General features: G+C 36.2%; 1 protein-coding gene across 2 annotated transcripts in view; it reads right to left on the bottom strand.

Moving 5' to 3' along the window:
- The window catches only part of LOC136032747 (endoplasmin-like), a 48,989-nt gene that overhangs the window by 15,508 nt on the left and 18,221 nt on the right, over positions 1–15,260 (bottom strand). For both annotated transcript variants that reach the window (XM_065713082.1, XM_065713080.1), the window contains exons 8-10: positions 11,311–11,500; positions 6,590–6,828; positions 4,725–4,896 (exon numbers count right to left, since the gene is read on the bottom strand). In XM_065713082.1, coding sequence (XP_065569154.1) covers positions 4,725–4,896; positions 6,590–6,828; positions 11,311–11,500 — 601 coding nt within the window. The remainder of the gene's footprint in view (positions 1–4,724; positions 4,897–6,589; positions 6,829–11,310; positions 11,501–15,260) is intronic.

Genomic DNA, 15,260 nt, shown 5'->3' with positions numbered 1-15,260 from the left:
AGGGCTATCATGAAAGTCTCTACAAATACAGTTATTGGTACTGGTGAAAGCAGAGAATAAATTATAATATGGGAAACATACAAAAATAAAAATAAACGAAAGCGAGATTATAGATATTTGAAATAATTTTCTTTGCTAAAAAAAAGTACAAAGGCTTTTTATACAAAGGACCTTTGGTATTTTCCCCATAGCTTAGCATAAAAAAATTCAACTGTAGACTTTTAGAGATAAAACTGAAGGTTAAAAAAATTGAAGATTTGGTTTTGCCCCCGTACGGTAAAAAAGGATGCGGCACTAGACCCTCAAGGTCCGAACCCGCGTTGCTGATCTGTCTCAAGACCCTTCAGCCAGGAAGTGCCATGGGGGATGAGGGCCAGCCATCCTGTGCTTTTGCACACCCTTCCTATTTACCTTCCCCATATTTCTTCAGATACCCATTTAGAGCTGGGTCGACTCTGGTTGAGCTTACAGAGTCACGCCACTAACCCCCGTCTCAAACCGAATAATTGGGTACATTAGGATTCGAACCCTCGCCCTCTCGGACAAAGGATCCCAAATCCAGCGCACCAATCCGCTCGGCTAGGACGGCCCCATGCGGAATGTCGACTCTCTGTCGACATTCGAATGTCGACTCTCTGTTCGCCAGCAACTATCTCAACTTTTGAATAAATATAAATTTCAAAATGAAATAGATGAACAATTTCCTCATCCAATTGAAACGAAAAGTAATTATTGGGATTATTTGTAACTTCGATTACAGAACTATTTTGTATATTATTTATTACGAAACGAGAAAACGAAGGATAACGAGAAGAGAAGTGCAAATATTCCCGCTGAGACCTCTCCTCTTTCCGTCCTTTAGGCAAAATGAAAAAAAAAAACGAATATTAAATTCCAAATGACAATATTAAAATTCAAAAGTTAAAAAACACATTAACGCCCAAAAAATCTACTTTAAAAACACAAAACACGATGAATTTTATATATTTGTTTAAAAGTTTGAAATGCAATGCCACTGAGAGGAGAGGAGGTGGGATTTTTTAATCAAATTTCAAAAAAAAATTAGAAAAAATACAAATTAAAAGAGAAGATGTCCTTTTTGAAGTGAAAAGCCAACTGAATTCAAAACAAGAGCTAAGAGCTCATATGGCACTTGTGACGAGGCAAGAAGAGCTATAAGAGCCAAGAGATCATATGGTATGAGCTCTAACAAAATTCTATTAATCAATAGATTGATTTAAAGGAAAATAAGAGGTTTAATGTCGGTCAGGATTCAAAATAAGAGCTCTGAGTCACGATGTCCTTCTAAATATCAAAACTAATTAAGATCCGATCACCCACTCGAAAGTTATCAATACCTATTTTTTTATAATTTTTCCTCTCCCTTTAGCCCCCCAGATGGTCGAATCTGGGAAAACGACTTTATCAAGTCAATTTGTGCAGCTCCCTGACACACCTACCAATTTTCATCGTCCTAGCACGTCCAGAAGCACCAAACTCGCCAAATCATTGAAACCCTCCCCCCAAGTCCCCCAAAGAGAGCGAACACATTACAGTTCCGTCAATCACTTATCAAGGACATTTGCTTATTCTATCCACCAAGTTTCATCCCGATTCCTCCACTCCAACTGTTTTCCAAGATTTCCCCCTCCAACTCCCCTTAATGTCAAAAGATCTGGTCGGGATTTGAAATAAGAGCTCTGAGACATGAATTCCTTTTAAATATTAAATTTCATTAAGATCCGATCACCTATTCATAAGATAACAATTCCCCAATTTTGACGTTTTCCAAGAATTCCGGTTTCCCCCTCCAACTCCCCCAATATCACAGGATCCGGTCGGAATTTAAAATTAGGTCCGAATTCTAAATATCAAATTTCATTAAGCTCTGGTTACCCTTTCGTAAGTTACAAATACCTCAATTTTCAAAATTAACCCCCTCCCAACTCCAACAAAGAGAGCATATGAAGTTTCATGAAGATCCAATCACTCCTTCGTAAGTTAAAAATACATAATTTTTTATAATTTTTCAGAATTAACCCCCCCCCCCAATAGAGCGCATCCATTCAAATTATGTAAATCACGTATCTAAGACTTCTGCTTATTTTTTCCCACCAAGTTTCATCCCGATCCCTCCAATCTTAGCTTTTTCCATGATTTTAGGTTCCTCCACCCCAAACTCCCCCCAATGCCACCAGATCCGGTCGGGATTTAAAATAATTTAAAAAAATAGCTTTGAGACACGATATCCTTCTAAATATCAAATTTCATTAAGATTCGATCACCTATTCGTAAGATAAAAATACCCCAATTTTCAAGTTTTCCAAGAATTCCAGTTTCCCCCTCCAACTCCCCCCAATGTCACAGGATCTGTTCGGAATTTAAAATTAGAGCTTTAAAGTACAAGATCCTTCTAAATATCCAATTTCATTAAGATCTGGTCACCCTTTCGAAAATTACAAATACCTCAATTTTCAAAATTACCCCCCCCCCCAATCCACCAAAGGGAGCAGATCCGGTCCGGTTATGTTAGTCACGTATATTAGACAGGTTTTTGTTCTTCCCATCCAGTTTCATCCTGATCTCACCGCTTTCAGTATTTCCTAAGATTTCCGGTCCCCCCAACTGCCCTCCCCCAATTACGCCGGATCCGGTTGAGACTTAAAATAAGAGATCTGAATTACGAGGTCCTTCTAAATATGAAGTTCCATGAAGATCCGATCACTCCTTCGTAAGTTAAAAATACCTCATTTTTTCTAATTTTTCTTAATTAATCTCCCCCCCCCATAGAGCGGATCTGTTCCAATTATGTAAATCACGTATCTAAGACTTCTGCTTATTTTTCCCACCAAGTTTCATCCCGATCCCTCCAATCTAAGTGTTTTCCATGATTTTAGGTTACCCCATCCCGAACTCCCCCCAGTGTCACCAGATTCGGTCGGGATTTAAAATAAGAGCTTTGAGACACGATATCCTTCTAAATATCAAATTGCATTGAGATCCGATCATCCGTTCGTAAATTAAAAATACCTCATTTTTTTCAATTTTTTCAGAATTAACCCCCCCCCCCCCAAACTGCCCCAAAGAGAGCGGATCCGTTCCGATTATGTCAATCATGTATCTAGGACTTGTGCTTGTTTTTCCCACCAAGTTTCATCCCGATCCCTCCACTCTAAGTGTTTTCCAAGTTTTAGGTTTCCCCCTCCCAACTCCCCCACCCAATATCACCATATCCGGTCGGGATTAAAATAACAGCTCTGAGACACGATATCCTTCCAAACATCAAATTTCACTAAGATCTGATCAAACGTTCGTAAGTTAAAAATACTTCTATTTTTCTATGTTTCCGACTTAACGGACGCCCGTTAATTCGATCCGATCACTCCTTCGTAAGTTAAAAATACCTCATTTTTTCTAATTTTTCTTAATTAACCCCCCCCCCTCGATAGAGCGGATCTGTTCCAATTATTTAAATCACGTATCTAAGACTTCTGCTTATTTTTCCCATCAAGTTTCATCCCGATCCCTCCACAAGATTTTAGGTTCCCCCTCCCAACCCCCCAATGTCACCAGATCCGGTCGGGATTTAAAATAACAGCTCTGAGACACGATACCTTCCAACTATCAAATTTTATTAAGATCTGATCACCCGTTTTGTTGAAAATACTTCATCTTTTCTATTTTTTCCGACTTAACGGGCCCCCTACTCCCCCCCCCCAGATGGTCAAATCGGAAAAAAGACTATTTCTAATTTAATCTGGTCCGGTCCCTGATAAGCCTGCCAAATTTCATCGTCCTAGCTTACCTGGAAGTGCCTAAAGTAGCAAAACCGGGACCGACAGACCGACAGAATTTGCGATTGCTATATGTCACTTGGTTAATACCAAGTGCCATAAAAAGGCAACGCTGAATGAGAGAGTTGAGCTTTCAATTGAGTAATTATTTTGTGTGAGGCTTTTCGGAATGCTAATCTCTGCCTAGATTTGGCATTATCGGAACTGTCATGAGGCTAAGAAATATTACGACACGAAAAGAACAAACAATTAGAAATACGAAGAGCCTTGTAAACGGAGCTTCCCTTATTAAGGGCGATTCTCTATTAAGGGCAATTTTGGCGAATATATTTTTTAATTTCAATTATGTGCCTGAAAAGTTGTGTGAGACATTTAACGGACATTCATAGAAATGTAGGAACTTCTTAAGTCTCCATTTCATTTTGATAATGGTTTGAAATTCAAGAAATATAAACGAACTTTCGATGTTCTTTTTCCCTTTTACATATTCAGTCAAGTTGAGCTCCAATTCAGCCCCCGATCCACACAACTCCTATTCAAGCTTCACCTCATATATTCCCAAAAAAAATATAAAAAAGACAAAGGGCTGCAAACTAGAGAGGGAGGAGAGAGCACAATTGCCCCACTCACTAAATTTTAAAATTGCCTTTTTTGGTATTTTTATTGAATAAAATTAAACAAACAACAAAATGACCTCCCTCTACAGAATAGAAAATACGTTTTGTTTATTTTCATTGAAAATGCCCCTCCCCCCCTAGAAGATTATTAGATTGTTAGATCTTATAACTTTGACGAAGCAAAAACACAAACTTTAGAAAAATAATGTAGGAGCAGAGATATGCAACCTTAGCACATTCACTAGCAAAAACACAGGGCTTAGTAACATATCAAAAACGATTTTAGTAACAAAATAAGAATAGAGGCATATACCTCATCAAGAGATCCTCCAGCAATATAGTAGATAGCTTGTTGCTTTTCTTTCATTCTTTCAACATATTCAGCAAGTGAAACAAATTCACCCTTGGATGAGGATGAGCGGAACATAAGGAGCTTGGCAAGACGAGAACGGTTTGATGAATCTTCAATGACTCCTAGCTTGAGGCTAAAAAGAAATTAATTAGCGCTTAGATATTATCAGCCATTTTATATAAATTAGATCTAGATCTAATTAAATATTAAATATAGATTTATATAAATTAAAAACTTAAATAAATATTTTTTTTAAATAAACGATAAATTCGGTTATTCAGACATTTTTAATGAGTTAATTAATTTAAATATTTCTAAGCGTCCCCTCACTGTCCCAGTTATAGCCACAAAATCCCCTGGTGCAGGAAAATACAAAATTTACTCACACAGACGAGGCCAAGATTTAATAATTATAAATCTTTACTGGAAATAGATCTGAATTACCAAAATGAACAACAAAACATTAAATAAAGAAGCTTATGGATTCTTAGGCGTGGCAATGCAGGAGATGGTTTGACAGGGGGTGGGGGACCCCAGCCCCCCGAAATCCCAAAATGCTAATTTTTTTAGTACTTTGTATTCTTTAATTATTAATCCCCCCCCCCCGAAAAAATTCTTACGTAAGTGCATACGATGGATACTACTGAGCTTAAGATCTAAATGGGATACAAGCTAGAGCTTTACTGTGTTCCGTTTTCCAGACAGAAAGCAATACTGGAAAGCAGCAATGTCATCTTGAAGAACCAGGGACATTTAAATATAAAAAAAAAATTCCCCTGGACAAACCTTCGGTTATCCATACCTAAAAACTCGATTGCTAAGATTTATCTTTCAGCTGTTTCAAAAATATGACTTTTTAGGGTAGTATAATATTTTCCCCCAGTGTTGTCATGTTGAACCGAAGCGAAACTAATTAATTGAATTTGACAACACTGTTCATCCGTAAAAATTCAAACATTATCAACATGTTGATTCCCAAAGAAGCTTTCAAGTTAAACTACACTTTCTTCAGGTGTTTGGTGACGTAGGTTTTTAGCTTAATTTTTGCTGATTTTTCACTCAGGCTCTTTTTCATTAAATTTGAACCCTGATACTACAAAAACTGTATAACTGTATACGGTAGTATTTTTCTTTAAAATGAAACACTTAGTTTTTTTTCATTTATCAAGATTTGCAATTATTGAGATTCGTCTTTAAGTTTCCACTTAACCAATTAAAACCACCTGATTTCATTTTGCTGTTTTTGGCACTTTAAAACTTTATTCCTTCTACTTGTAATTTAATCTGTATCAAGTCAAATGTTAGGTTATATTAAGTTACTAATGCTTTTTTTTTTCGTTTGTCAGTTTCTTTAGTTAAGGAGCTTATTATACAAAACAAAATTGTTTTATTTACTACTAAATATTTTATTTATTTAGTGTGCATGACATTTTAAGTTTTTTACTAAAAGATCAACATATTATAAATTCTTAGCATGAAAGCTTAAGAAGCATGGAGCTTTCGGACTTCACTTGTAGAATACTTCTCAAAATTTCTTATAATCTTCCTTACCCATTCCCATCATTATAAATAGTCTATTTAGCTTCCAGTAATGTACAAAATGATACTTAAGGATTTTGGGAGGGTTTGGCGGGAGGAGGGGACAGTTTTCAATTTATGTGAAGTACACAAAGACCTTTCAGCAATTAACAAGTTTCATCAGCGGGAAAAACCTTACTATCCTTTCTCAAGTAGAGAAAAGCAGTAGGGAGTTGTACGGCAATAAGTAGTGTGGCGGCAATAAGTAGTGTGGCTGTGAATGGAGGAGATTGTGCGTTCAGACTTACTTGGTGGAATATTCAGCCCAAAACTTCTTATAGTCTTCCTTATCCATTTTCTTCATCATATCCAAAGCTTTCCTGATCAGCTTCTTTTTAATAACTTTGATAAGCTTGTGCTGTTGAAGAGTTTCACGGGAGACGTTGAGTGGTAAATCATCAGAATCAACAATGCCACGGATGAAATTCAAGTAATTGGGCATCATATCTTGAAAATCGTCGGTAATGAAGACACGGCGCACAAATAGCTTAAAAATAAAAGCCTCAAATTATAAACTTTTTTTTTCTCTAAATTCACACGGTTGCGGCGTCACGCAAAAACAGCGGATTGAGCGTTTTCTACGAGAAACCGCCTTTTTAGCGTTTTCCAGGAGATTAAATTGATTTTAATGCAAGTTATGATAAAATAGATAAGATAAGATTTATTTCAACAAAGCGGCTATCACAAGCTCAAAAGGGCCGAATTCGTAATTTAGTGTCAGCACAAAATCATAAAATTGCAATCAATAAAAAGTAAACGATAAAACTCGTAAAGTTAAAACAGGGAAAACAAATTTAAACAAAAGTCTAGCTAGCAAGAATTACAAAGTTTGCAATTGCAAAATAAACACTAAAACTCTAAGATAAAAGTAGAGTGAGAAGGGGGGGGGAGGTATTGATTTAAAATTTCAACTACGTGAGGGATGAATGATCTTCTATATCTTTCAGTGGAAACTATTATTGGGGCAAGAAGGAGGATTTTTCTTAAGACAGAACGTAGGGCTAGTTCGGGGGGAGGGGTAAATGTTCACTAGGGAAAAGAGAAGTAGTACTAGGGTTTATGCGCGGCATTGTGGGCAAAACGTAGGAAACTTGTGTTCTCCTATCCTTAAGGGTGACCACATTTGCTCTCCGAAGAAGGGAAATGTAAGGCACTTTACCCTCATTGAAGATAATTCTTAGATACCTTTTTTGAACTGCCTCTGTTCTCTCCGACAATTCATTGGAGATGCCAGGATGCCAAAGAGGACAAGCGTACCCGAGGGTAGGACGTACAAAAGAGAGAAAAATCCTCAAACAATGCGACTTAGGACATTTAAATTTATTAAGGAGTTCGAGGAGAGAAAATTCAGTATTTGTACGTTTTAAGAAATCATTAACGCGGCAATCCCATTTTAAGTCGCTTGAGATGGTAACGCCCGGTAATTTCATAGTATTAACAGACATTTCAGGGGGGATTGGAACGGAGAAAGAAGGAGGAGTTTTAAGACAGCTAATTGTTAAAACTGTTGACCTTGAAGGAGTGATTCTCATATACCTAGCAACAACGCATTTGATCACCGATAAAGTTTTTTTTTTTGGTACAAGTTCATGTACCACGAGTGTTCAACAGCTCCGTTGAAATATCTCAATCAACCGATGCGCTGAAAAAAAAAAATCTCATTGACAAAATGCGTTGCGCAAGTACCGATCTCCTAATTCCTGCCTTCGGCCGGGAGTGCAGTGCGTGGTTAGGGGAAAAATCATCCGACGCTTCCCGTGTCCCCCCTCCAGATTTTCCCAGGTACCCATTTAGAGCTGGGTCGACTCTGACTGAGCTTACAGTCACATCATTGAAACCCGTTCGGCACCAAATAATCAACGACACCAGTACTCGAACCCCTATTGCTTTATGCCCAACGCCATCTTCTAGTTTTACGTTTCTGAATTTGTAGCTTTACCATTTGGACATCAACTCATGAAATGGACCAATTTTTACACTAATCCATCCGAACATGGCCGTGTTCCTTCTGTATCTGTTTCGCGCAAGGCATTTTGCGTCAGAAAAAAATGGAACTGTGCAAACCCAGATTCACTCTATGTTTTGAACTTCTCCTGAATAAAAACTAAGTGAACATGCTTCAACTCTTTAGAGCTAAAGACTAATAGACATAAGTGATATTACTTGGGGCTCTGAGGAGCCCTGTTGTGAGGTGATTACTTGGGAATATTTCATTAGATATATTTACTTTTACTTGTAACGGCTTCCGTTTGTTAATGATAACTTTGCATGAATTGGGACACTTCTATTTGGTTGGCTGTTGGGTTATACTGCTTAGTCCTAGGTGAATCGAATAGTGAGTAAGATCAAGACCTTGTTTATCTCAATTGCTAAAGTATGAAAACAGTTTCTTTCTTCTTCCCCTTTCTTTTCTAGCCAAATAACTACCTTGAATACATTATACACATAAATTTTGTTTAAATATTTTTAAGGGAATAAACGTTTCATTAGTAAATTACGCAGATGACGTATTGAATGTAAGCAGAACACAAGCAGGAATTGAAGAAAACTTTCGTATATTGTCAGATGAATACAATCGTATTAGTCTCAATCTTAATCATAATAAGAGTTAGATTCTAGTTTTTAATTGCCGTTGCGAAGATCCCGATCTCTTGGTGTGCACGTCATACAAGACCAAGAACGTCTTACGTACCTTGGAGTCCCAATTGGAAATAATCTCTGATCAACACGGGTCTTGCTTAACGATTTTTTTGCGAATAAAACTAGGAAGGCATATGGCCTGTTGATAGCGCTGAAGTTTAAGTTTAACTGTCGCATCCTTGCTACTCTATATAATGCTTTTGTAGTTCCTCATTTGCTTGCGCTTGCCCCATTTTGGTCTCTTTTCTCACAGACAGATGTCAGCGACATAAAGAAGTGTTTTTACAAATATGCAAAATATCTGCTTATATTGCCTCTATGGACCAGTAATGCAACTCTGTCAACATGTTACGGAGTAGCTAGTCCAGTGCGCACAGTAGAAAAGCGAAATGAGCGTTATATAACACGCCCGGGTAGTAATAGCACTTTGCTAAGTGTTTTCCGACAGTTTTTTCATATCTTTTGTTTTTTTCTCGTATCACTTGAAATAATACGGGAAATAAACATATACATACATACAAATAGCTAATAGGCCTAAACTCTTAAGTTTAGCGTAAATCACGTAACATAATTTTGCTCTTTTCTTACCCCTTCGAGTTTTTAAAAAGTTATTCCTACTCTATAGTTATTTCTACCAGAATTCCCGCAAGCATTTTATTCTAAGTTAATTCCTAGAATTCCAAAGAGACTGTTCCCATTAGGAGCCCCAAGTCTTTAGAACCAAATAGGGTAAAAAGAAATTGATTTCTAATTAGAAAACCGTGCTTCATTTACAAACTTTTAAAACAAACCACAATGCATTAGGTTTGCATTTAAGATATATAGAAAAAAGGAGAAAAAAAAATGTATACATTACGAAAAAGGAAAATCTTATGCATAAAAAAATTATTATAAGCATTCAACAAGTTTATGTTGATTTCTAATATAGCAGTGCTCATGTTTTTGGTACTTATGTTATAATCTTACAGCTTCTTTTTTAAAGTTCTAAAGAAAATAATTTCATAGTTACTTATGTTTTATTTTTTTATAATAGCACTATTTTTGTAAAAATAAAGCGTAGCATTAATTGCCTTAGTTGTGTATTTGATGTTTTCGACAGACTTAGATTCATATTATTAATACTACTACTACTAACAGCTCACCGCAGCACCAAACTGCCTGAGGCCAACACAGCTACGCACGCTCCTCCTCCAACCAATCTATTCAAAGTCTCCCTCTTTACACTTTCCCAGCCAGATACCATATCCCTTAAATCTTTTCTTTGACATCCTCTCATCCCAACTGCGGACGACCTGCCGTTTAGTCCTAGACTGTTGGCTGAAAAGGACAATATTCAGCAATCTGTCATCCTTCATCCGCAGAACGTGCCCTAGCCATCTCAACCTTTCTCTCATTATAGCCATAGAAAGCGGCGTTGAACCACACTTTTCGTAGAGCCTACTGTTTGAAACACGATTAGTCAGCCGGGTTCCCAGAACAATCCGTAGGCCATTTCTATGGAAAACATCTAGCAGATCTTCATTCAATCAATATTGATATTTTCACAAATTCATATTGGTTTCCTTGTTTTACATTATTTTTCGACGACGACACCTTTTGATCATATAGTCGAGACATTTGCTTGGGTTAAATTTTTCACTGTCTTAAGAAAATCCCTTACAGCAAATCTTGTTTTATAAAGGGATTATACAGAAATGTTTTATGTACTCCTGTTTGTGCCCCAGTCAAACCCTCCCTATACTGAAAATTTTGCTCTTATCAAATCCCTCATGGTAGATCTTGTTTTATAAGGATACTACACAGGGATTTTTTATGTACTCCAGCCAGTTCCCCAGTCATTCAATTGCCCTAAAATTTTTTTTAATCTATTCCAGTCAGTTCTCAAGTCACTCCTCACGTTAAAAATATGTTGACTGTTCAGCCAATTCTTAAAAATCACTAAAATTCTTAAAGATCAATGACATTTTCGGGGGTGGAGCTAAAAGCACAATAATTCAAGGAATTGTAAAAACATACAGATAGCGCATTGTCCACAGTACCTTACTACATGTGTATCTATTCTGTTAAACTAGGAGAGTGGGTTTGTGACAAAGCTTATTTCGGATTACTAATTTAGTTTCATGTTTTAGCAGTTAACTATATTTGGCTGAAAACAGCTATCAGTCATATAACCGCAATATTTACTTTGGTTGTACTTAATCCCTGTCTTCAGGAAATCTATCATAGTAGATCTTATTCTATGAAGAAATAATAAAGGATCTATTTTACATACTTCTGTCAGTTGAGAGTGGGTTTTTGAGAAGGCTTACCACAAAATGCTAAGGCTCACCTTAATGTTGTCGGTACGTGTGCCATATTTGTTGAAACTTTCAGATGGCTGAACTTTGGGAACGTAAAGAATGGACTTGAATGTAACTTCCCCTTCAGCAACAAAGTGGATCTTGGCCAGAGGGGGACTTGTGTCTTTGGTCAAGGATTTGTAAAAATCTTCATATTCCTTCTCGTCAACTTCAGATGGCCTGCAAACAAATGTAATACATGTTTAAAATGATATTTAAATTGTAGAAAAACACTTATTCAGAAACAAACATGGTAAGGGCGAAGTCCTACGTATCAGTAGATTAAATGAAATTTTAAACAGAAGAAAATACCAGGTAACAACTCTGAACTTATTGGGTATTGGGACAAATAATATACATCCTTAATAAAATTCTGTTTACTGATCTTAAAATTCCAAAACCAATCCCTCCCGGTATTAGCCTGTTTGTTTTGTTTTATTTTCAAGGTTTTTTTGTAGATTTTCTTTGAGAAAAGATAATGCTTTATTTTAAATTACAGCCCACGGGGTTAATTAGTTTGGGGCCACAACCGTCTTTAACATGACAACAAAACTTGAATTTAGCACACGAACTTGATCAATAATAGGCGTTCAATATAATATATATTTTTTGCAGAAACAAATACATACCATCTTAATTTTGATGCATTAGTTTTTATGTGAGTAATTAATCATAAATAGATTTCACAATAAGGCTGAGCGGCCCTGATATGCAAAACACAGCAATAAAACTTTCTAAAAGTAACTTACAGGCTAAACTTATACGTTATTTATCATATGCCTCCCACAAAACAGCTGAATTGCAGGTTACATTGCTTTTTCAAAGACAATCGAGTAAAAAAAAAGAATAATTCAACTTTTATTTATTAGGCGGGACAAAAAAAAATGCAATAAAAACTGGCAAGTAGACAACAAACTTGAGGAGATAGGTCGTGGTAGATAGCTCCAAATGAACAACGGAAGGATTTGTTCAATTAATTCTTGGTTACCGATTCCTCAGTATTCTTCTTGATGACAACCCTTGGTTCAAGCATCATATTGGGCTAATTGCCCAAGCATCATATTGGGCTCGTAGATAGCTCCAAATGAACAACGGAAGGATTTGTTCAATTAATGCTTGGTTACCGATTCCTCGGTATTCTTCTTGATGAGAACCTTTGGTTCAAGCATCATATTGGGCTAATTGCCCAAGCATCATATTGGGCTCGTAGATAGCTCCAAATGAACAACGGAAGGATTTGTTCAGTTAATTCTTGGTTACCGATTCCTCGGTATTCTTCTTGATGAGAACCTTTGGTTCAAGCATCATGTTGGGCTAATTGCCCAAGCATCATATTGGGCTAATTGCCCAAGCATCATATTGGGCTCGTAGATAGCTCCAAATGAACAACGGAAGGATTTGTTCAGTTAATTCTTGGTTACCGATTCCTCGGTATTCTTCTTGATGAGAACCTTTGGTTCAAGCATCATATTGGGCTCGTAGATAACTCCAAATGAATAACGGAAGGATTTGTTCAGTCAATTCTTGGTTACCGATTCCTTGGTATTCTTCTTGATGAGAACCTTTGGTTCAAGCATCATATTGGGCTAATTGTTCAAGCATCATATTGGGCTCGTAGATAGCTCCAAATGAACAACGGAAGGATTTGTTCAGTTAATTCTTGGTTACCGATTCCTCGGTATTCTTCTTGATGAGAACCCTTGGTTCAAGCATCATATTGGGCTAATTAATATGAAGATCTCAAGGAGTCTTGGAATTTTGAGGAAACTAAAACACATTTTTCCTTAATCAGTTTTAAAAATTCTGTTCCATCGTCTAGTTCAGTCCTACGCCTCTTATTGCCCTACTGTATGGATGTCAACTTTTTCTTCTTTTCTGAAACCACTATCTAAGTCGTATGATAAAGCAAGAAGGCTTATATAGGAAACCAATTGTTCTACAACTAACCTAACTAGCCCATTACTTGATTTGCGGTCACTCTACATTCTTTCTTGTGCGTCATTCACTTTTCATCAACTTCATGGTGATGTTCCCTCAGCCCTACAAACTACTCCTTCTTTCGTCACTGATAGGTCTATGCATCACCTTCGCAATTCGAGGAATATTAATATTTTGTTTACTCCATCGGTGGCATCTGACTTTAATCCATTAACTGCTTGTCATATAGTATGGAACAGCCTACCTGATTCAGCTCAAAAATGTCACTCGTTTGGTAGTTTCAAAAGAATTCTGAATTTTTTTTAATCTCCTAATATTTTACGGTTAAAAATTTTGTTATGTCCTCCCGACTCACCACTTCGAATACCCAAAATTCAGCTACCTCCTCCCTTTTCTCTCTTTTTTCGTTTCTTTTTTTAGTATATTCATTTTGATGTTGTTCTATATTAATTAATGTAATGTTTAGTCTCTCACCATCACAGGCCGAAGAGCCTTTGTGGGGGTCTAAAGCTTTATAATTTTTCTTTATTTTCTCTTAATAAACTGACTGATTGATTGATACAGAATACTATTCATAAAGTCACAAAACATGCTGGGAAAGACAATGTGCCCTGTTACGTCATTATCAAAATTTAAACCCCAAATTCACGGGATTTCACCACCTCCCTCTGCTCGCTTCACCCCACGCCGCAGACTTTCAGCCCTCATTCAGGCCATCCGCCCAATGTAAAGCAAAAGCATAATGTAATAAGTAAATTTAACTAGTATTAATTTTTTTATAAAGTTTCGTAAATAGTTTTGACAGCGGTAGATGGCGTTGGTCTTTTGTTTCATGGAGACAAACTTGAGCGTCCTATATTATTCATTTCCCTTATTTTTTGGCTGAGAATGGACCTCGAAGCTGTTCTCATCATCGATATTTTCAATTTTTTTTTAATAAGTTACCTAATTTCGACATACAATATATCATTTAAATACATAGACCAACTACTTATTAAAAGTCTCCTCGACAACAATGATTTTTACAGATTCTGAGCAAATATTTTAAACATTATTCTAAAATTACACATTATATGTGGAATTGATAGTTTCTCCGTAATGATGCCTAACAAGGTACACTTTTTAAATTTAATTTATTTTTGCTAAAAGTGAGTAGATAGTATACACAAACGATTACAGTTTTAACAAATTTTTAATGCATTTCACATCAACTAAAAGACTAGACACCGTAAGTCTCCAAACAGAACGATTACATTTTTAACAAACTTTTAATGCATTTCATTTCAATTAAAAGACTAGACACCATTAAACAACGCACTCGTCTCCAAACATTTCTTTAGTAAAGAACATTGACGTCTTTTTTCATCATTTTCATTTTTTAGATAAATTAATGTCTTTTATAGAAGAAGTATTTCATGTCAACTTTTTTTCAGAAAAAAGGGAGACTTTTTTAAGCTTGTGACTTCATGAAATTCTGCCTTGATGTTATTCCTTCCAATCTAGATATAGGATTTGCATCAATATGGATATACTTTTTATGTTACCTTAATGAAATATGACCTAACCATGGAAAACTTTATTTGTTCGTCGTTTTTTTGGTATGTTTTTTTTTTGGGGGGGGGGGGCTTTATTCTTTTTCTGTTGATGTTCTCTTGATCCTTTTTTCCTGTGGATTTTTATTGTGTTGGTAATGTTCTGGTAGATATTATGGATTTTTTTTTCATTTTACTCAAATATCTATTTATTCTTGACGAATTATCTCATAATTACAAATATATTCAATATTTATATGTGCCTGAAGTTATATTCAATAATGAGTCCTTCTACTTTAGACTAGCGTTTGTATGCTGTAGCTATACTATACTATATACAGTATACTACACTATAGCGTTTCTATGATATAGCACAAGAAATATAATAAATCAAATTTTTTAATGATCATTTGAATCACAAGTGCCCAATAATTTGGGACGATTTCGGGGGGGGGGTCCAGGCACAAAGG

Source organism: Artemia franciscana, chromosome 11 (genome assembly GCF_032884065.1).
Source record: "Artemia franciscana chromosome 11, ASM3288406v1, whole genome shotgun sequence".
NCBI lineage: Eukaryota > Metazoa > Arthropoda > Branchiopoda > Anostraca > Artemiidae > Artemia > Artemia franciscana.
The sequence above is the reverse complement of the archived record's forward strand: the minus strand, read 5'-3'. Positions and strand labels throughout refer to the sequence as shown.